General features: G+C 37.4%; 1 protein-coding gene across 1 annotated transcript in view; it reads left to right on the forward strand.

The window, feature by feature from the left end:
* Positions 1 to 23,636, forward strand: part of ASPH (aspartate beta-hydroxylase) — a 124,475-nt gene that overhangs the window by 18,467 nt on the left and 82,372 nt on the right. The window contains exons 2-4 of the mRNA XM_056854910.1: positions 1,969 to 2,115; positions 4,051 to 4,155; positions 12,790 to 12,963. Of these exons, the coding sequence (XP_056710888.1) occupies positions 1,969 to 2,115; positions 4,051 to 4,155; positions 12,790 to 12,963 (426 nt within the window). The remainder of the gene's footprint in view (positions 1 to 1,968; positions 2,116 to 4,050; positions 4,156 to 12,789; positions 12,964 to 23,636) is intronic.

Genomic DNA, 23,636 nt, shown 5'->3' on the forward strand with positions numbered 1-23,636 from the left:
TGTTGCATTCCGTGTGTACAGTCTTATAAGACTGAATCCATTATAATAGTAAACTAAGGATTCTATAGTACAGAAAGGATTATGAGGAAAAACTCAGATTTCTGGTTTGAACCTTTAGAAATATAATATATATCAATATATATGTACCTATCAAACAAACAGCATGGACATCTACATTCATTGTCATTGAAAAAATGTTCTGCCCTTTAGTTATTAGCCATTGTTTATGGAATGTTCTGGGCATTCAGCCCACAGTCCAGTATACTGAATGTTGTGTTCAGACAGAGCTCTTGTCTACTTGTTTAGAATTTTTGCACAGGCACAGCCAAATGCAGACTGTTGAATTCCATAGTCCCTGCCCTTTTTACTAAGTAGGTGTAATGTTATAGTGTGAAAGGTATGTGCCATTACGACCAGATGTTTTGGATTATGCTGAGATAGTATAAAACCAATGTGTTTTTGTTGTTTCAGCAACTAATTAGTTTGCACTCCTGTTAATGGAATACATAATAGGAAACAACATCATTTTTTTCTTTTTAGTTGAAAGTTTGTTTACTGTATTTAAAGCACTTTTATCCCACCTTTGTTCTCAACTAGGGCACTCAAGGCAAAAAACAGTTAAAGAACATTAAAAACCAACTTTAAAAACCATACATATAAACACTAAAAAAAACCCGGAAGAAGAATCGGTAGGGAAAGGTCAATCAAACAAGGGCTTTAAAGGACAACACAAGCACCTTGCATCAGGCCTAGAAGCAAATTGGAAGCTAGCAGGGTGGATAAAAATCAGTGTTTTAAAAAAGTGTTTTAAAAAATTTAAATTTTAAAATTTAAATTGGATTTTTTAATTTAAATTGGATTTTTAAAAATAAAATGCCTTTTGAGGAAAAATCTATCTAAAGATAGTTTTCTATTTAAGATACATTATAGTCCAAAGATTATTCATCATGAAATAAGGTTTAGTTTTTAATTATGTAGCATGAGACTGTATTTTCAAAGAATGTTTAAATTCTTTGGTAAATGAATTCCCTCAGTCCATTCATAATGTCATGCTTTTCCAGAGGTTTCTGTAAGATTAGTTTGGGCAGTTTTTCTATATGGAAGATATTAGCACAGATACTTGGTTTTGCAGTTCTCAAAACTGTGAATTTGTCTCCTCAGAGATAACATGCCTCTTCTTTATAGCAAAATTTTTATAAAATAAGCCTACAGAGTTGAGAAAAAGACCTTAATCTTGTTGTTCCTTTGAGAATCAATGTACACAGAACCAACCCTTTACCACTTAAGTTCCAAGAAGTTCAATGAATAGAGCATTGTTTGGAGTGGGAAAGAGGAGGGAGGGGCGAGCAGTAAAAATGAAAGTGAAACCTTTTGAGCAGACTACTCCACAAATCTTAGGATCTTTGTGTGCATAGCTTGAGGTTTATCATATTATTCGCTCCCTGGAGGAGAAAACCTATAATGGCAGCAGGCCATAAAAGTGTAGAAAACCATGATTTAAATCTAGTTATTTAAATCATGATTTAAATCAATTTGATTTAAATCAAATTAACCCTGGAAGCCAGTATCCATTGAACTACATTGGACTAATATGGTCCCCATGACCCACTCCAGTTAACACTCTTTGTCAGCATTCTGTACCAAGTGTAGTTTCCAGACACTTTTCAAGGCAGCCTCACATAGAGGTCCTTGCAGTAATCTAATCTAGATGTTACCAAGACATGAACTACAATGGCAAGATCTTTTATCCAAGAAGGGTCGCAGTTGGCTCACCAGTTGAAGCTGGTGAAAGGCACTCATGTCCACAACTTTTACCTGCTTATCCAACAGTTATATGGACTAATCAGTAGATAATGTTAACAATTGTGGCATATATGTAATGAAACACATTATGCTGAATTTTGTATTAAAATGATGTGTAGATATAGTTATGCCTTCTAGTAGTAATTAAATTGCTTTATTTTACAGAAACAAAGCACGGAAATAAGAATGGCAAGAAAGAGGGCGTTTCTGGAAGTTCGTTTTTTACGTGGTTTATGGTAATTGCGCTGCTGGGAGTATGGACATCAGTTGCAGTGGTTTGGTTTGAACTTGTAGATTACGAGGAAGTCCTAGGTAAGAGTTCCATATGTCACACACTGTAAATTAGAGTGTTTAAGAGAATGTGTTTAATGTTCGCGAGCATCATGCATTTATTGTTTTTGGTTCATAACATCAACAATAATGGGTACATTATTATTTTATATGGATTATACATAATCCATGTATTTGTTGTCAGGCATTGCAGATCTTTATTCAATTAAGGCTTATTTGTTAGGATCTCAGAATGATCGAGGTTATATCATATATAGTCCCAACAACAAAGAATTAACATGGGGAAATGCCTATGTATAAGGGCAGGAGGATCAGGTAGCTTATGTGTTTGGGGTCTCATGATGTGAATAATGCTTTCTATATTTTTACCACGCACGCAGCCAAAGCAAAGGACTTCCGTTATAACTTGTCAGAGGTACTCCAAGGTAGGATGATAGAACATAAGCTATGCTTATACTTCACGGGCATGAGCTATAGAAACTTTTTTAAAAGTATATATATTAAATTGTTATTTACTTATTTCTTCTACAATTGGTGTTTTGACTGACTTTGGTGTTAGTGTTTAGATCTGAAAATCTAATGTAACCATCATTTTTCATTTCTGAAGGATACTGTTGTAGACTTTATTGTTGTTTCTTGTGCCTTCTCACTATGTTATATATTACATACCCTGTAGTTTTTAAAAGCATAAGCTTCTTCAACAGCTGTTGCTCCTTAGTTTGGGATTAAATTGGGGAAGACTGAAATGGCAGGTGATGATGGGAAGAGTTAGATCCTGTTCATCTGAGCTATGCATTCCTCCCTTTCTCCTTTGGGAGAAATCATGTTGGCTAGGTTGCTTCCTCATATAATCAGGAGAATAGGAAGATTTTATTGCTGACTGCTGGCATGCAGATGTTTCATTCCTATCTCTCTTTGAAGCTACTTTGGGACATCTTATTTCTCTTCTAGAGGCTCTAGGTAGATGAGATTGATCTACTGAATCATATATCAGAATTCACTTGAATTTTGTGATATGAGAAGTTGGGGTAGGAAAATGCAGGTACCTCACTTTACCACAGCAACTAGAGATCTGACTGAAGTCCATGTGTGGCAGTGAGTTAAGAGTCAGAGGATCAGGTTTTATTGAAAGTATAACAAATTGGTGTTCAAGATGGAACTACTAGACAGAATTTGTGAAAATTGTTGCGGTACTTTTTCATAGCAGGTTATTACAGATACCGATTTTAACTAATTTAGTAAAATATTTTATATTACCTGGAAATAAATATGTTTCACTATTAAACTACAATTATTTATTTAAAATATCCTATCTTTCTTTCGTGTAGACTGTCAAAGTGGCTTATAACTTCTTTTAAAACAATTGTGAAAATAGAGAAAGTGATGACCATTAATTTTAGTATGAGCTGTGGGTTTAATTCTGCTACTGCTGAAGTCAGTTGCAAAGCTTCCATGTGACTCTAGAGAAGCAAGATTACAGCCATTTTGATATCTGACTTGTACAATATTTTAGATATTTTAGTTTCTGAAATATCAGGCCATACTGGGGTGCTAATTATCAAATTATGTGAAAGGAATTCAGATTTATGTATGATACATAAAGTTGGATCCAACCAGTTTTTCTACTGGTGAAAAGTGAGGAGGGGTCTCATTTGACCACCAAAAAAGCTGTGCTGGGGACCATGGGACCTGCATGGACAAAACTATGTGGAATGGGGGATGTAGTAAGGAGAGGGGAATGAGGTGGGATTGAGTGATAAAGCTGGCAGATCCAACCCATTGCCTTTTAAAGGCAGAAATTTATTCAAAAACATCTTCTCATAATTATTGTTTTACATTTGTGTTTTGGAATGGTGCTTTTATAAATCATGAGAATTGTTTTTTGCTAAATTCCAACACAGGCTTAATTTAGTGTTGAATTAGATTGCTGAATTTATTTCTACCTCTCCACTGTAGGAAAGCTTGGGATCTATGACGCTGATGGGGATGGTGATTTTGATGTGGACGATGCCAAGATTTTGCTAGGCAAGTACACACTTGTAAAATTTTATCCTCAGTATTGTATTTAGTCTAGTGTTTATATATTACGTAACTGTATCTGTTTGTGTTGTAAAATTAAAATGGCAAATTAAATGCAACCTAAACTACTTCCTAATATATTTCATTAGTAGATTATTAGTGCAACATAAGTTCTCCAATATTACAGAAAGAAATGTTATTGAAAAACCCTTTGGAGTGTGATTTAAAGTCGTATTCACATTGACAATTTGAAACATTTAAAATACAGACTTTTCAGATTCTTGTATGATTATAAATTCATGCACTAGACAGAGAAGTTATAGTCAGAGCACCATGTTAATAGAATTCTGTCTTTAAGAATTCTGAATAGTGTTAGGAAAAAGACATGGGATATATGTTGTTAGCAAACTGATATCTTGTTGAAATGGTTCTAAATGGTTACTTTAGCTGGTGGGCAACTGAATGACTACTGCTGTTGTCATCTCATCCTTGCTTTTAGTACTAGCACTCAACAAAAAGTGTTTGAAAGTGAAGTATCCCTTGGGGTTGGCAGTTTTGACTTGCCCTTTGAAAACTGCAGTCCTGTTAGCCTTATATTTAAAGGGCATATTCCTCCTCCCATGATATTTTACAGTACAAAATACTGATCCCATCAGCTACTGCCAATGAATCCTTGATTAAGAACTTCAGCCCATCAGATAGCCAGAATGGAGCTGCGCCATGGCTTCCAGAAGGGGTGGTCTTTATAACCTGAAATCTCAACCTATAGATGGTTCTACCCTCTGGAGTACATTTTCCATTCAGGGATGTCTGAGAATTATTAATTCTTAAGGACACATGAGCTGACACATACATGGGGAAGGCTTGCCTAGTCTTGATGAATGTTGCTCCTTTGGATGTATCTTTCTCCCCACCCCACCCCAACATCCATAATTGATTGACTAGTGAAAATGGAATGCTGGATTCTATGCCGGGGTTCTCCCTTCTGCCATCTTTAGATAAGAAGAGGGTGCTTGCTCCAAAGATGCTCACTTTCCATTTTCTTCAAGGTGTTCACTGTTCTTCAGTATTATTTGTTTTATTTATCAATTTATTTCATTTATACTCCACCTTTCTCTCCAGCGGGGACTCAAAGCAGGTTAAATTATTCTCCTCTCTTCTACGTTATCCTCTATACAGCCCTGTGAGCTGGGTTAGACTGAGAATGTGTGACTGGCCTAAAGTCACCCAGCAAGCATCCCTGGTTCAGTGGGGATTTGAACTTGCATGTCCCCGATTCTAGTTTGACACTAGCCCTGTTCACATGTTACAGTGAATGCAAGTATATCCTGCATGTATGTTCATACATCTGTTCGTAAGAAATATCCACACCCATTCACTTTACAAATAAAATCAGGGTACCTGGGTAAATGTGGGGTCTGAATGGCATGTAGATCTATACAAGCATTGAACATACATGAAAATTACTCAACGTTACTTATAAAGAAAAGTCACATGTTCACTGTACATGGGTTTACTGAAACTTGTGAATAGGGCTACTCTAACCACTATAGACGCTACACACAAGGTCAGATGGTTTGCTTGGATTCCTTTCTGTGTCTTGTTTCATATCAGGGAATGAAATGGGGAGGCCTAAATTGGTCCAATAGAATAATACTTTGATGTTGGATGTGGGACACCTGAGCATGATCTTGACTTACCCAAGAACTTGTTCTGTGACTGGCATAAATCACTGTTCTCTTAACTGAAGGGGAATTATATTAAATATTTGGGTTGCTAGCTAAAAGGACAGAAGATCTAGAGTGAAAATGAAAAGCAGAAAAGGTATGATGAAACTGACATGTTACAAGAAGGTATTATCACTGACCAATATCACTCTCTGAAAAGAAATTTGGAAAAATATACTTCTAAGTTCTGTACTTCATTGATGTAAAGTAGTAAAGTATAGACAAGAGGAAAAAGAAGAAAGGATGCTGGAGAAGGTGCAAATGTGCTGGTGAAGAATGTGTAAAATGAGCTGATTAGAAAGGAAAACTAATGAAGAAATGTTGGATAGAGTTGGACATGAATGAGAACCACTGCAAAATCTGAGGAAGAGTGATGAAGGTTGATGGGGTACTACTCCAAGATATAATTGAGGAGAAACCGGACAAAGAAGCAGCAAGAGGAAAACCTCTGTACAATCATATGAAGCCAGTTTAAAAAGGAATACAAATGAATTGCACACAGAAAAGACTTATACGATTAAAAAAATGAAATTTTGTTGAACAGCCTATAGATAAAACACATGAGAGAGGGGATTAAAACAAACGGCCTCATTAGGTGGCTTATAAAAATGAACAAGGTCAGTAGTAATGGAATGGTAGAGGAACCTGGACAGCGTAAAGGTATAAAAGGATATAAAAATCTAGAAACTGAAGGAACTTTAAAGAGGGTGGAAGGAAACAGAGAGGTCTTGGGATCCAGTCTCTTTCCTACAGATTCATTAATTTGGCAGTAGTGTCGTCGTTCTCCCACACTCACATGCAATTTAAAGGTCCAATACTTGACTTTTTTTTCATTCAGAGTGGGGAAACTAATGTAACTAATTCATGCATTTTGTAGAGAGCCTTTAATTCATCAGGGAAGTTTATTGTTCAGTGACACTCTACTTGCCAAACATTTTCCAGTGTCTTTAGTCTTCTTTATTTGCTGATGCCCAGGGAGTGCATTTCTTTTATGTATTCTGCTGCAAGTTTAAATTTATAAGTCCAGTATTTATTAATGGAAATAGCAATTAAATTAGTCAGTTCGCACATATTCCAAATCTCTTCGGTTTATGATATACTTTATGGCCCATACAAAATGTGTTTTAAAAGTAAATGGTGATAGATATGGTCACAGTTCGTTGTGATTAATACTGTATTCAGCTTCAGCACAGTGCTTCACAGAATCTTCTATTTAATTCTGAACTAGGCCAAAAATTTAGATCAAAAAAATCCACAGAAGAGGGCTATGAACAGAAAATGAAGAAGCCCCAGGTTTGCAGAAAAATCTGAAAATTGAAGACTTTTCTTTAAAAGATAAGGGAACATTGAAACAGCCCCCAAACGTCAAGAGAAAATTGTTAGCCACTGTGACAGGCCCTTTCTACCCGCTGAAGGGACCCACACAGCCTCTTATAATTTTAGGGAACCAGGTTTGTTTAGCACTGTAAACCTTGCCCTCAGTTACAAGATGTTCATTAGTTATGGGTTGTGATATAGGAATATTTTTATTGCTTAAATATATAGCAGATAAACTATTATCCCAGTTTCTTCCCCCAAGCAATGCATATATTTGTGACCATGAAGAAGTGTTATTCTAATTATCACTGTGCAGATTCTGGTGAAGTTATAATCAGTACCATGTGTCATCATGGTGAGGTCTGTGGCTATATAAATAATACAGTAGTTTTATAGAAAATAACAATAAGGCATGCTTCAACTTTTGTGAGAATCTTAAGAAGGAATATCTCTGCCATTTGTGTTGCACGCTTTTGTTTTAATCCTGTTGTTCAATCAAAAATGACTACTAAAGCTATTTGCTTCCTATCCTCCCTTTTCATGTTCTCATCACAGCCATCAACTGTGTTATATAAGGTCTGACTTGTTATAAGCAACTTCATATAATCAATCACTTGAGCGTGCCCCAAGGTAATTAAGGTGACTAAGGCAAACAAGTTGGGTGTATGCTAGCCAGGTCAGTGGTCAAACTTGATATGAGGCATCTGTATATGTGCCTAAAAATCACAATGCAGTGTTACTGTTGTAATGGTTTGGGGAGGTAACATTCTGTTTTTAGGACTAGCAACCAATTAGCTTGTCACTGGATGTGATGAATAATGAATTCTTAGAAATAGTGTAGTATCAGTCTTTTTGCTGTGTTTATTACAGTTGTACTAAGAATCCCCCCCCCCCTCAGCAGAGATCCTATGTAGGGCTAAAACTAGAAGAATGTTTAAAATTATTTATTTCATGGGTAGGCTACAAACACCAGAAAAACTTTGTGTTATACATTTATTATTCTGAAGTTACTAATTCTTCAAGAGTTAAGTGGTACCAGACTCCAAGAAACTTATTTCAAGTTAACATGATTACACACAGTTGTAAACAGCATTAATGGAAATGGAACTCCTAACTGATCTCTCTCTCCCCCCCTTACCAAAAAAAGGTCACATACTCAGCTAAGTAAATTATCTTTAATAACAGAGCTCAGTAGTCAAACTTTTATCTTGCAAATTCTGGCAACTGGCATCCTTTGGATTCTGCAGCTGCATAATTGTCTTCTAAACTGGTCTTTGTATGAAGAAGATGGTTAAAGGGCCACCTTCCATCCTCTTTATCCCTCCAGTATTTCCTGTGGTGTTGATACACAGATTATGCTTGGATGTTGATTCTAAATTCTAGTAGGGAATCTTGTATGACTGTTCTGGTGCTAGCATTACTAGTTAGCTTTCAGTTGGTCTGAGGGTTGGGAGCACACACTGCCCAGTGAATGAACAGTGCAAATCGAGGGCTAAGTAGTTCCTTGAAAACAACCAGGTTTTGGCAATGATGGTATCCAGAAGACGCAAATTATACAGGTATAATAAGGGCCACTCTGACCTAGGTAGCCCAGAGTAGCCTGATCTCATCAGATCTCAGAAGCTAAGAAGGGTCAGCCGTGGATGGTACTTGGATGGGTGACCACCAAGGAAGTCTAGGGCTGCTGTGCAGAGGCAGGCAATGGGAAACCACCTCTGAATGTCTCTTGCCTTGAAAACCCTATGGGGTCGTCACAAGTCAACTGTGACGACAGCAAAAAAAAAAGAGGATGCGGAGGTACCGCCAAGGTAGCCAGGAACTGGGTGGGAAGTTGATTGAAAGAGGGTGTTAACTAATAACTTCTCATTTTAAGACTGGCTGACTTTATAGCATATTAACTCATGTATGAGCTATGGGTCATATTGAACAAAGATCTAATCTTGCATCCATTCACCCTTGATATTGTAGATGATCAAGCCTGGAAGATGAGGTGAGCACTGCCTCTTTTGGAGTACCAGTTGTTAAATTAACAGTGCAGCCTCATTAGTGGTTGAGACATGGGTCAGGACGTGAAGAATGTGAAAAGTTGACCGTCAGGCAAGTCCCTCTTGCTGGAGGATCTGAACCTTCATTCTTATAAGGTCTCTGAACTGGATCTACCATGGGCACAGCTAACATGAGAACATTACTTCCCCTAGCTTGTGGTCCGCAAACATTTTGAGCCTGCAGGCATGTTTGGAATTCTGACACAGATTGGTGGGTGCAACCACAAAATGGCTGTCTTAGGTTGCTGCAGGAGGCAATCACAAAATACCATGCATAACTCTTCAACATTTCAGGCAGACAATCTATTTAACAGGATATCTTTTAAAATGAATGTAGAAGATCCTTGTGTTGTGTGGTAGCAGCTGCTGCCAAAGCAACATTTTTAAAGATCTGCATAGCCAATTAGATTCCAATGGCCATTCAGAAGCTGTGCTGGAAAAAGACCCATCTAACCCCACCCACTTTTTAAAAACTTTTGACAGGTGCCAGGAAAAGTGACAATGGACACCATGTTGGAGACCGCTGCACTAGCTTATGATTTTGAGGACAGTACTGTCAGAGCATGTGGCAATGATTTATGATGCAGGGATGGATATTTTATTTCTTTGATTGCTTTGTATGTGCTGAATCTTCTCTCTAGATGCTTAGTGATAAACTCTCAGTTCAGCAGATTGTGGGGTTATTTTTAAAAAAACAACCCAGACAGATTCATGGCAAAGTGAACAGATTGTGACCTTCATAAAATAACACTCCTTGTTGATGTAAACAAAGGAATATTAATATTTGCTGAATAGATTTTCTGAAGCGGTGGTTGGTGACCACTGAGTGGAGCTGAGGTATATTTCATAGGGGGAAAAGGACTGTTATTATTTAGTTACCAAGGATCAGCTTGGATCAAGTTGAGCTGAGCAAAAGAATGGCTTCTCTAGAATTGTCACACTACTTGGGAACAGTGAACACACAAGCTAAGAAATCCAATATATTTTCAAGTGGAATAATGCCCAGGAAGTCTAACACAATCACATCTAATTTTAAAAGAGGAAAGTTTTCAAATAAATAGAGAAGATAGTAAACAATTGAGATGGAATCTCAAATCTCTGCAGATGCCTGGAGAATATTTAAAATCATGTTAATAAGATCAGCCATTAAATGTGCTGCAGATTAGGCAATATGTAAATAGTTGAGATGATGCCAGCATGGTTAACAAGCAAAATCAAGGAAACTCAGTGGGAACTTGGATTTCCTAATTCAAATATGCCTTTTATCAACAAAATTGGCCTGTTTGCTAGAAATTTAGACAGTGGCCAACAAAGCACCAACTATTGAAAAGAGTTCTAAAGGAGAGCAGGAAGTTACACACTTTGTAGCCCAACATCTTTCCTAAGCAAAATAGTGGAAAACACTATTAAAGCTATAATTTTTAAGCATATACAAGAACAAGCCTTGCTCATGAATTATCAGTATGGCTTCAACAAAAGAAATCCATGTTTCCCGATGTGCAGTTGATGAAAGTGGTCTGGAAGTTACTATGTACCTGGACTTCCAAAACCATTTTATTAACTAGTTCGCCAGATGCTTCTGTCTTTGTTTACATTTAGAAGGTCTTCCTGTGGATCTGTTATTGGTTAAAGAAGAGAGAGCAGATAGTAAATGGCAGTTCTCAAAAAGGAGGGAAGTGAGTAGTGGGCTCCCTCAGGATCTGCTTTGGTATCAGCACTATTTAATGTATTGGCAAATATTGAGTCAGGGTGCAAGTCCAGTGTGTGAATGTCATCAGATTGTTCCATACAGTGAAAAACAAAGCAGAGTGCAAAGAACTGCAGAAGAATATTTCCAAGTTTGGTGAATGGTCAAGAGAATGGCAGATGAGACTCAATGTAAGTAAGTGTGAAATGATACATTTGAGGACAAAAATCTGAACCTTACATATGTGCTGATGGGAATTTTACTGGTGGTGGCTAACCATGAGAGATTCTGAAGGGTTGACGGATTGCACAATGAAAACATAAACTTTATGGGATGGTAGTGAAAAAGATTCTGTGCAAGGAATTTTGGGGGAAATGAGTTGAAAATAATGATCAGCATTGTAATGTGTTCATATAAATGTATGGTGAAGTTGCATTTAGTGGTCATCCTGTCTCAGAAAGTATATTGTAGAACTAAAAGAGGAGGAGTACCTCCCCTACAAAGAAGGGCTAAAGTGTTTGGGTGTTGTTGTTTTGTTCATTAAAATAGCTAAAGATAGTCATGGTATGGAAAAAGTGGATGGGGAACCTTTCTCCCTCTCATATTAGAACTTGGGGTCAACTCACTAAGATGGACAGTAGAAGTTGTTTCTGCAAGATGTGGTGGCCAGTGTCTTATATGGTTTTAAAAATGGGCTAGACTAATTCATGGAGTCAAGACAGCTAAATGCTACCTCCGTATTTAGAATCAGTATGCCTCTGATTATCACTTGCTGAAGGCAGACAGCAGCAGAAGGCTTTCAGAAGGATAGTTGTGTAATTTCTATTAATGTGGCATATACTTTCATAAGCCCACTGCTTGCTTTATTAATGCATGAGTTAGTCATCTAAGTGTGGGGAGAGAGAGTGAAAACAGTTGTCTGTGTTTTATTAACGTGAAGCCCATTGGCTTGAATGATGGAAGAACAAATTATAGATATGGCACAATGGCACAGCACTGATAGATCCAAAATCTATTTAGTGTAGGCACAACACATGCCAGACTAGTTGTCACTGGTGATTGTTGCAGCTCCTTACCCCCTCGAACTCGAGAGGGATGAGGGATTCAGGAAAAAGAGCAAGTATCAGAAAGGGACAAACCAACAGGAAGGACTCAAGATATTAACTGCTGCATAAAGACGAAGAGGCATTTCAAGGGGAAGAGCCAAACAGGGAGAAAGGAGCAGGTCAACAGGAGGAGCCAAATAGAGAACAAGAAATAAATGGCTGCCTTTTCTTTATTACTTGATTGGCAGGCAGAAGTGAATGTTAAGCCAAGCACAGAAAGAGCCCAAATGCTAAGAACTTGGAAACATGGGCAAGAACAGCTGTATCAGAGTGTGGGGCTGTGTCCCAGTGGTGTAGTTTAGAACTCAGACCTTGAGCAAGGGGCCGTTGCCTAGACATGGGATTGCCCACAAAGTGAGTTTGTAACTTCAGGACCTACTCAAGGGCAAATATCAAGATGAAGTGGGCCCCAGTGAGACTTCTGGCTACCCAGTATTCAGGTAGCCTGCCAGAAGCACTTCTTCTATCCTGGGGACTGCTTGTTGTGGCATCCCAGGACGGTACACAGTAAGAGTAATGTATAGGCTTGGTAAGATAAATAGTATAAATATTTTAAGGGTTTTTAGCTTCTTTGATTTTGGGAAATGTATACTTGTTTCTTCTTTTAAGTACCTTCAGGTTTCTTTTCACTCATTTGCTCAAGCTTACTGTGTAAATCTGTCTTTGTTAGACTGGATCATGATACAAATTTTCTTAAATCCTTTTCCTTCCATTTCCTTTTTCCACCTAACTGCTGCTTCTCTCTCTCTCTCTCTCTCTCTCTCTCTCTCTCTCTCTCCTTTATTCTTGTGTAGGCCTGACCAAAGATGGCAATAATGAAAATATTGATTCACTTGAGGAAGTCCTTAATATTTTAGCAGAGGAAAGTTCTGATTGGTTTTATGGCTTCCTCTCATTTCTCTATGATGTAATGACTCCTTTTGAAATAATAGAAGAAGAAGAGAGCGAAACAGCAGATGATGTTGATGGTACGTCACAGAATGAAGGGGTTCAGGGAAAAAAGACCTGTGTTATTGTGGATTTACAGAACCAATGACTTTGGTTCAAGCTCCCCATTCCATCAACTTGTAGAAATGTCCATGCAGTTACAACAGGGTTCTTTGACAGTGGGATGAAATCTCCCAGCAGACTTCAGCCATATGATCTAGATTGACCTGTCCGAAAGCCTTTCAGAGACTTGCAAAGGAGACACAGACTGATGTTAGACAAAAGTGTCTGCAGTGGTGTGATTGGCTTTTGTACGGCTTTGCTTCCATTTGTGCAATCTTGGCACTAACCTGCACAATCTCTATGGTAGTAAGCTTTACTATTAACTTTTAAATGGTTTGTCTTTCTAACAAGTGTTAAATGACCATAGAATACTCTGACATGATTGACAAGTTAATGTAAATATTTGTATTTTAGAATGTAAGATGGTTATAGCATTACATAAGAAAATGTTATTTAAATTATTTGAATTTACTACATGATTATTCCTTAATTCACTGATTTCTTAGATATGTTTACAAACTGAGAGAACAGAATACTGAGAAACTTCCTTGGGCTTGTTAACCCATTTACTGTGTAAAAGAAATAGCATGTAATTGTTTGTTTCCATTGTATAGTTTGAAACAGAGCCTTCATTCTTTAAACGCGAAGGCCTCAAAGGCTGTTTTAATTAATTTATAAGAGTTTAATGGGCCTTTTACGGCAGTGAGAAACTTTAAATAATGTATGTCTCCTGTAATGTTGAACTTATTAAAAGAAAATCAATAAGAAATGTCTGCTATTTCTTGCTGAACCAAATGGCTGACTTGGGTTTAGTTTTTTGGTCCCCAGCTTGTCCTCCTGTTCAGATAAATAACTAATTATACATACACCCTAGTGTAGCAAAACTGAATCATATGTACAATTAGGTTTCCATGTACAGATTTGCCTTTCTTGAGCAGGTGCACACATCTGGAAGACTGTTCTTTTTTGGGGGGAGGGAGGCAGGGATCCAGTCTCTGCACACCATGTATGCTAGTGAATAGATGTTCAGTCCTTGTTTGACTCGAGCTTACTGATTGACTGGTTCTCACAAATGTTAGCTGTGGTAGTTAACATATTTCTAGACTGTACCACTTCAGACTGAAAGTATGATTGAACGTATGATTGAATACTCCTCCATTAAAAAGGCCTTGCACTTAGAGAACTAGCAAGTCAAGGAACAACAAGCATGCCAGTTCCCTATGCGTAAGGAATTATTTTTGTATCAAGCAGCATTCAGTCACGTGATCTACCTACCCTACAGTCTCAGGTAATACGGTTCAGTAGCCCAGGGCTTTGTGTGTGTGTGTGTGATGGTACTCACCAGTACTGAGTATTGGTACCTTTTTTCAGGGCTCTCCAAAGTCCTTATCCTTGTGCTCCATCCCATCCCACTCAGCCAAATAGAGAGGTAAACCTTAAGGGACAGCCCAGTGGGGATCTGCAGCAGGAAGGGGGAATCGGTGGGAATCAGCACAACCTTAGATAAGAGTACTGGCACTTTTTTTTTAACCAAAAAAAAGGCATTGCGGAAATGTTCTTGTTTTTACAAGAACCAGGCCTAAATGTTGGGTAGGTGGAATAGGTCTGTACAGTCTTCCATCTTTTCCCCAGTTCATGTAATCAGAATTTTTAAACCAGATTGTTCAATTGGAAATATCCTCGTGTGTAGTAGTAAAACCCACTACTTATTAGAAAATAACTAAATTTGGTCCACAGATCCTTAGTTTATTGATTTGTTTGATTTTTCTGAAACTATCCCCATTTGTAGAACATTTTCATGTAAGGACTTTATTTTAGAACACTAAGTTCTAAAGAACAAAAAAATGTATATTTAAAATAAATAAGAAAGATTTTAAATCAGTTTCATATAAGCAAATTGGTTGTACTGTTTCCCCCCGACAATGTAAGTATTAAATTAATAATAATTTAAAATTTGTGTCCTAATAATTTAAGATATGAAGGTATCTGATGAGCATTTAATTTCTCTAAAGGTCAAATATACGAATAGATTACAAAATTAAATGAACATTTGTGTTTAACTACATGCAATTACATTTAACTTTATGTTGCTTTCAGTGTTGCTATGATGGACTCAGAAAATGAGTGAAATAATGGAAAACTTTTATTTGACATGCATGTATTTGTCTGACATTCAGATCTCTTCTTCAGGCTGCACAGCTTGCCTAACTTATTAATACTGAACATATATTGCTGAAAAGCAACTGCTGCTTGCTGTGCTATGATCTAACACATAAATATCTTGCAGAAAATGACACTTGTTTAGCATCAAAATGTGTGAAATGAACCCTGGATTTCTGTGACCACCTTCAACAGTATCTAAAGCAAAATGTGCACCCTGTTAAGATTTCAGGTTTTCAACATCGTCAATTCTAAACATATCTTAGGGGACAATTATTTTGCTGCTGTTTATGATGTACTTTACATCTTTAATTGACATAAAGTGCATTAACTTTTGGAAACTATAGTATTGTGGGATGTTGGGATGCAGAACATGGTAGCATAGAATAATTTTGCACAAGATAAAAAGGGAAATAGTCATAAGTAAGCACTACTAATTGATGACTTCTGGTCCATATGCTGTTTTGGTTGCCTGAGAATATGTGTATTTTCCCCAGTGAGAGTAAAATCTGCTTAGGATTAGTTTTTTTTAGTGTAAAAGCATGACAGGAAAGTGTTTTTAAAAAAATCCTTTGCTCCTGCTTTACCTTACATCTCTTCTCGGTTACAGGGAAAATTGCTGATAAAGTTTAGAATATCATCAGTTATGTAGATGCTACTAATGATAGGCTGTTCATAAACCATCTGAGGATAAATTGGTTTGCTGCTGCTGAGGATAGTGTCATACTTGTTTAAGGCCTTGATTATTAAGAGTTATGATATAATGACAAACCCATTCCTGTCAAGCATGTATAATATACTATATTGAACCTGATAAATGTTAGTTAAGAGCAGGGGTGGGGAACCTTTTTTCTGCCAAGGGCCATTTGGATATTTATAACATCATTCGCAGGCCATACAAAATTATCAACTTAAAAATTACCCTGCTATATTTGGTCAAACGTTTAGCCAAAAGGCACGACCAGAGACGGCTCCGAATGTCTGCCACATAGAGCAACTCACTTTTGAGCTCTGCTGTCCCCAGCTGGGCCCAAGAGATTCAGGCAGGGCAACATCCTTCTGAGCTAGAGATCTTCCAGGACCCATGAAGGGCCAGACCAAATGATTTCGCGGGCCTTATACGGCCCTCGGGCCTGACGTTCCCCACCCCTGGTTAAGAGTCATGCCCTATTATCTAAAACCAGTAATGGCTTAATTGTAGAGCTTTTCTTTCATGAGAATGGCATCTATATATCAGTGTGCCTTTTAAGCTGGTAAATCTTGTTAAAGTCTGAATAATGATGAATGGTATTTTAGAACTACAGATGTTTTTCAAAGTTGTTTATTTCTTGACCTTAGTAGTATTACTATTTTCCTGTAGTGATGAAACTATAAAACTCCAATCAGGCCTGAGGTAACTTTTTAAAATTTGTTCAGTGTTGTTACATTTTTGCTTAAAGGAATATCAAATATATTCCGTTTGTCCATATGTTTGCATAGAAATTGACTAACCTATGGTAAAAGCATGATGTTAGTATCCTTTTAAATATTACAGTGAGATATTATGTCTATTCCAAAGGTATTATTTAGCCCAATTGGTTCAGTTGTTTTTCCTTTGATCACCAGATTCCTTTACCATAAAAAACTGATTTTCAAATTTTTTCCTAATTTCTAGCTTACTTATCATATATGTAACAGTAGACTGCTTTTTCAAGAAATACTTTAGGCACACAGAACTAGTTTCACAGTTGTATGTGTCTTAATTTTGAACAACATATTCTAAGCTTCAAAATTAAAAAAAAATTAGAATGGTGAGTGCCTACAGATTACAAAAGAAGTTGTATGTATATTTTATATAATATCTATAATTACTTTCACTGTATCTTTGTAGTCTAGTAGATTACAACGGAAATGATATGTGCATCTGATGGCAGGACAAGTTATTTCTCTCAAGTATCAACATATGTCAAATTACATAATGATATTTTGAAAACATTACTTAATGTGGGCATTAGAGAAAATATTTTAGAAATCATGTAGAGGAGGTACCTTACGCTCTATAGGGTAGCCAGAATGACACCAGGAGCCTCTCATAAATACTGGTGATGTAACAGAATTGGTACTGTCTTTCACATCTGGAGGCATTGTCTACAGGAACCACATAAATACTGGATTGATATATTCAAAGAGATTAATAGAATTGTAGATTGTAAGATAATTTGTATGCATAAAGTAGTCTTTTTAAGTATTTTATGTCAAGCTATACAGCAGAAAATGAAATACATGCTCAGAAATCTTTTGGTAGCAGCAAGACAATATTAGTGCAAGCCTGGAAACAGCTGAGCCTGCCTCATATGGATTAATAGACTCATAAAGTATGGTACATTGTAGTAAATATGAGAAGGAAATATGAGAAAATATGAGAAGGAAAAAGTAAGACTTAGGAGATGCTTATTAAGACATGGTCTCTTTTTATTGTCTTGGAACAGAAGTAAACCCATTGAAAGAGTTAAAGCGAATATTCTGAGAAATATTTGAACAAGGGACCATCAGATAACAAATAGATTTGTGTTTGATAGTAGGTTCCATTACTATGATGATGATGATGATGTTTCTTGTATTTTCTTTGTGTTTTTTACTACTTTAATTGCTATTAAAATGGGATAAACTTTGTGGATGTTTTAAATGTACATTCAATGACATCTTAGGAAACTAAAGTTTGGTGCCTCACTTGTTCTGTAGTGAATTATCAAAGTAGATTCCTGTTTTGTACTATACACCTAAATTGTTGAAAAAGTTATATAAATATGAGGGTCCCCAACCTTTCTAACTCTGTGTGCACCTTTGGAATTTTGATAACCGGATAGTGGGTGCAACCAAAAAATGGCCACCACAAGAAGTGGAGCAAACCGCAAAACGTCAGGGAGTGAGGTCAGGTGTAACTCTAATAGTAACTCTTCAAGTTTTTAGGCAGAAGCTCTGTTTAACAGAATGCCTTTTAAAGCAAACATTGTTTTAAAATATTTTATTGCATACACACAGCTTCACTGCACGACTGAAGGTAAGATCTTTGTGCTGTGGTGGCAGTTGCTGCCAAAACAACTTTTAAAAAATCTGCACAACCAGTCAGGTCTTCAGTGGCCAGTCAGATGCCCTGCTGGGCAAATGCCCTTTCTAGTCCTGCAAACCTTTTAAAAACACTTGGTGGGCCCCAAGAAAGGAGATCATGGATGCCAGGGCATCCACAGGCACCATGCTGTAATACTTCTTAAATCTCTGTGAATATTTTCTTGGAAACAGAGCACAGCATGAAACAGCTATCATTATCAAACTACTGCTCCTTACAATCTCTGTTAGTTCAGCGTTGTGTCCTGATTTGCCTTCGGAGGGGGTACTGCGTACCCTAGTTCTCCTTCTTCCTTTTAAGTCATTCCTTCCCCTTCTCTCTGAGAACCAGAGTAAGCAAGCCGGGATTAGTATCGAAAATACTACTTGCACTTGTGGGAAGATAACTTTTTTTTGTTTTCATGGAGTTTTTTTTAAGCATTGTGTATTTCCCCCAAAGTACAGTAATTGAAATGGGCAAACTCTAGTTCTTGATTCAAGCAATGTAGCAACAAGCATCTGAAACCTGCATTTGGTCTGATTCTGTCCTTAGTTACTTAAGAAGTTTGTATCTATATTCTACAATCTTGGGAAAGCATACAGTATTAAATATTTTGAACAGATTTTCTCGCTATGTACTTGTCTCTGCTTTGTGATATGTGTACACCATAATGTGGTAGTCCTCAACTGACACACTCTGAGTAAAAGGTGTATGAATAATTTTTAGTTTTCCAGTCAACTGCTTCCACCAGATACTGCTTCTGTGTGGCTACTACCATAGTTTTTCACAAGTAACTTGCTGAAAATCCCAAATTGCAACCATGTCTATTTCGTAGAAGGGACAAATCATATGGTCGTCCCCATATCTTTTATCTTGGGGGAAGGGTGCATACTTTTTTAAAACTTGGTTTAGTAAAGGACTATTGGGAAGGAGATGTGGTACAACGATGCCTAGCGAAATTTTGTAGGTAAGTCTTGATCTTGTTTAATATGTATAACTCTTAAAGACAATGCTTGTAACTTGTTTCCATCTTATGAAAATCAGGACTGCCACCTGAAGAGGTAGTCAAGAGGAAAGCTAAAGCCAGAGGTACTTTTTCCAGTGAAACCATAGTGACTTTTACTGAACAGTGATTTTTAATGTCTCGAAGCATGAGTTTTTGTAAATGTGTCTACTAATACTGGATGCTGTTTGTGCCAAATAGGATTGTGGCATATCTCACTTGGAATTTACATGTGTGTGTAACCCTAGGGGGATAGGGAATTACATATGCAACCAGAGACTGTGCTTACAGTTTCCTGAGCCAGCACATCAGCCAGTGCTATGTGTCCAACTTAGTTATTTTTAAGAAAATCAAATTCCTGATCATCATCTGGCATTGGGAGAGAGCAGGAGGCTGGGTTAAGTCTTCTGGCTTGCTTTTCCCTGCCAAGTGGGTGTTTGGACCTATGTTAATGTTTTTCCTCCGTTATATCCCTACAGCCTCAGCTGCTGAGTGCATACGTGGATGGGCCAGCACCTTTGGGCAGATGTATAAAATGAATATGGTCTTGACCATTTTAGCTAATTTGCTGATATTAGTTTTTAATGGCCCTAGATATTTTATTTTATTTTTCACATGTCTCCCTAAAAGAGACTTAGAATCAGTTCTCTTTTTACTGTAATGCCCTTGCCTATTAACTGGTACATAGTAGTGTTCTTTGTGCAGGGGATGGGGTGGACATTAATAAGGACGCCTTCCTGCTCCTCTTGGTTCTTCTCTGAAAATATCTGCCTCTCATATAGTCTGTTGTTCCTTGGAAGGGAGATTTTAAAACCTACAAACGGGGAGATGTCCAAGTAAGGGAAAGGTTAAAAGTCTGTGTGCTGGTATTTGTTTGCAAATGTTCTGTTTTCCTTGTAACATCTACTACTTAAATGAAACTACTCATTTGACCCATTGTCAAGTAACATCTACTATATCCGTGTATCTTGAAATCTGCAATGCATGTGTGTATGTGAGCTTTGATATCTTTGCTGGAAGCTGGTGAATGGTTGGATTGAGCTATGCTTTGATCACAGTGAAAAAGTCCATTTTACTGAACATGTAATTAAGGGCTACCATAGTCTAGTTCCTCAAATCCAGCAGTCTAGTTATGCACTCTGCTAGTTATGCAACTACAGAGCATTAATTGTTGCGTGGGCCTATCATTGGTGCCTAGATAGAGGTATCATAGCCTCTGTGTCTGTTGCCCCATAAACAAATATGTCATGTGTACAATGCTCCTTTCTGGAAGAGATGTAGCCTGCTGATCAATTATAGCTAATTTCCATCATTGCCAAAAACAATGAAAGGTGGGAGTGAACTTGTTTTTTGAAAAAAACAATTGCATGGGCACTGGGTAGCATTCCAAGAATGCAGTGAAAACCTAGGAGACCAGTTCTTATGGTAGCCCTAATGTAATGAAGCAAGTCATAATTGTTCAGTTTTTATTACGGCCAACAGGCCATTCACAAACAGTAAAAAATACTAAATTAATCACCTACATAAAATCGCAGCATACATTATTCATCTTAACATAACTAATAGGTTACACAAACTCTGACCTGGATAGCCCGGGCTACACTGATCTCATCACATTTTGGATGCTAAGCAGGGTCGGACTAAGTTAGTATTTTGATTGGAGACCACCAAGGAAGTCCAGGGTCATGATGTAGAAGCAGGCAATGGCAAGACACCTCTAAATGTATCTTGCTTTGAAAGCCCTATGGAGTCTCCCTAAGTCAGCTGCAACTTCATGGCACTTTCCGCCACTCCATTTTGTATATACATAGGACGTTAACTTACCCCATATTTTCATTACAGAGAACAGAAACTTAGTAAAGGTGCAGTAGTTATTTGATCAATCCCTGCCAGTAAGATTTCAAGAGTCTTCTACTCAAAGAACAGTTTTTTATCAACCAGCACAGGTTCCAGTAAATCCAAGTGTGCTTATACATAAAATGTGCACTGGAAAAACATGTGAACCAATGTTTCAATTGAGTTAGCCGAGCAAGGACAGAATGTACAATTAGATGGAATGTTATTGTACCTTCCTGTCAAGAGTGCGGATGGTGGCACGTTAAATCTAGCCAGCGTAAATTCATGGCAACATCTTGAGCAGTTAGTATTGATAGATAACATGCATATTGCTCTAAGCTCACTGGAGCTAAGTTGAATAGTAGGGGAGACACACGCCAATGTCTCTTGAAAGTCATTATCCTTCATATAGTCTTAGATAGCTAAATTAGCTTTACTTAGCCCCATAGATTTTAATAAAGGAGGGGAAAGACCAAAACCATCAACAACTCAACTGTTGGGTTAAGCTAATTTAGAGTATAAGGATCAGACATCTGCTGTAAATAAAATTGTTCTGATCACTGATGAACAAAAGTAATTCATAATTGCAAGTTTTTCAGAAAGATGTTTTTGAATAAAGGTTGGAATTGTTCTTAACTTTTTAAAGGTTTCCCTCTGGGATAATATGTTCTTTGAGCTTTTAAAAATTATAGAGATATACACCTCCTTTTCTCCCATCTCCCAAGTAATTTTATTAAGAATGCGTGTTTACAAGAACTTTTTGTCTGTCTTATTCGGACATAGTATTTCCAGTTTGCAAGAAAAAATATGTCCAGGTATTACCTTCAACAGGGTTCTTGAATTTGCAGAGGGGGCTTCTTCTACAATAGAAAAACAAACAAATGAAATAGTCTGTTCAGTACATTTACAGGGCCAGTTGCTCACTGGATTTTGATTTATATTTAAGTTGTTTATAGCCTGCCTTTCTCATTGGAACTCAAGGTGGATTACACAGAATGAGTCAATACAATCAACAGGATGGGACAGTCAATAAACAATGCAATAGGATTAGGCTTGTAGAACCAACCAGAACTCTAAAAACAGAATTGAAGCAAAGAATAAGTATTAACATGAGACATAAAATTATGCAGAATTACATGGTAGGATCCTACTTTTACACCAAGTGATTCACAATAGTAAAGACCACAGTCCTTAATCAGTTATCCAAGTAACTTTGTGAATAATTTTGTCCTCATATCTTACAAAGTATGCTTTAAAAGTGTGTAAACTGGATACAGGCTGTCTCTGCATGGGATGGTAAAAGTATGAGATTAACAGGGGATCTTGAGACTTTATTAATGAGCAGGGTGGAGGTGGGCAGGGATGAGGTCCAGATACCCCACCCACATGCCACTCACTCCTTTATTGCCCGCCCCACCCCTCTGTCATGTTGCAGAAGCACTGATGTAATGCCAATCTTGCTGGTCTTTTCTGCAGATCAGTAATCCCACTTTCACAGCTGAGTCACCACTCAGCTGTGAATGAAAAAAGAAAAAGCCTACTGAAGGACTGAGGTGAAAAACCAGTGCTTTACTATTTCGAAGGAAGAGTTTAATCCCTCCCCCTTTCCCAGATTGGCTGTGAGCACAGCTTCTAAATGGAGCCTCTGCCTGCAGCCATCCTGCAGTTCCAGTAAAGGAGGTGTATCCTTTGCTCCATCTTGAGGGGTAAAGCCACGGCAGCCCCATATGTCATGCTCAAAAAGAGCATGATGATGTTGGAAGCTCCCCTGAAATACAGGAATATACTGTATTCAGCCTGAAGAAAAATCCCTATGTAGATGCAGTACTCTCTTCATTTCCCTCTACTCATAAATCTAGAACATTCTAAAAATACCTTAAATAGTAGAGCAGATGTCAGGAGATGAAATGAAGCTATTTTGGGGTGATAGAGAAAGCCAAAAGGAAATAAAATTTTCCCATGTCTACTAAATTCTCAATTGGTGGTCTCTGGATTTTGAGTAGGTCTTAGATGCTTTTCTTATGAGTGTACTTCCTGTTTCACTGCATTCATATAGCCTGTGCTCTTACTCATTCAAGCATGAATAATGGTACTTACAAATGACACAGATCCTGGAGAGCTTTGTTTCAGGTGGCTGGCTGGAATCTTTTCCATGTATGGGCTCTACTTATGAGTAAATAGCCCAGCTTGTGGTGCTTGCTTATGAGTAGTATGCTTCTGTTATTTGCAGATGTATACCTGCAGTTTACATGAACAGAACATTCTAGGAGGATGGGGAGAAAAATAGGATTAGTGTACTTCCGTGTCTTTCTAATAAAGCTTCTAAGACACCCTGTAAACTATCAAATTTTGTGATGTATAATACATTAATGTTATGCCCATTTGCTAGATCTCTTTGTAAGAAAAGAAGACCTGCACATTTTTAGACATGTCCATTTCTGTTCAACAATTTCTAATGAAACTTCATGAGAACAGAACTATTCAACTAAATATTTCATCAGACAGTATGTGGTTTTTAAATAGTTTTACTTTTTGATCAGCCGCTTGTTGAGTAACTTTACAAACCA

This window comes from Euleptes europaea, chromosome 8 (genome assembly GCF_029931775.1).
Source record: "Euleptes europaea isolate rEulEur1 chromosome 8, rEulEur1.hap1, whole genome shotgun sequence".
NCBI lineage: Eukaryota > Metazoa > Chordata > Lepidosauria > Squamata > Sphaerodactylidae > Euleptes > Euleptes europaea.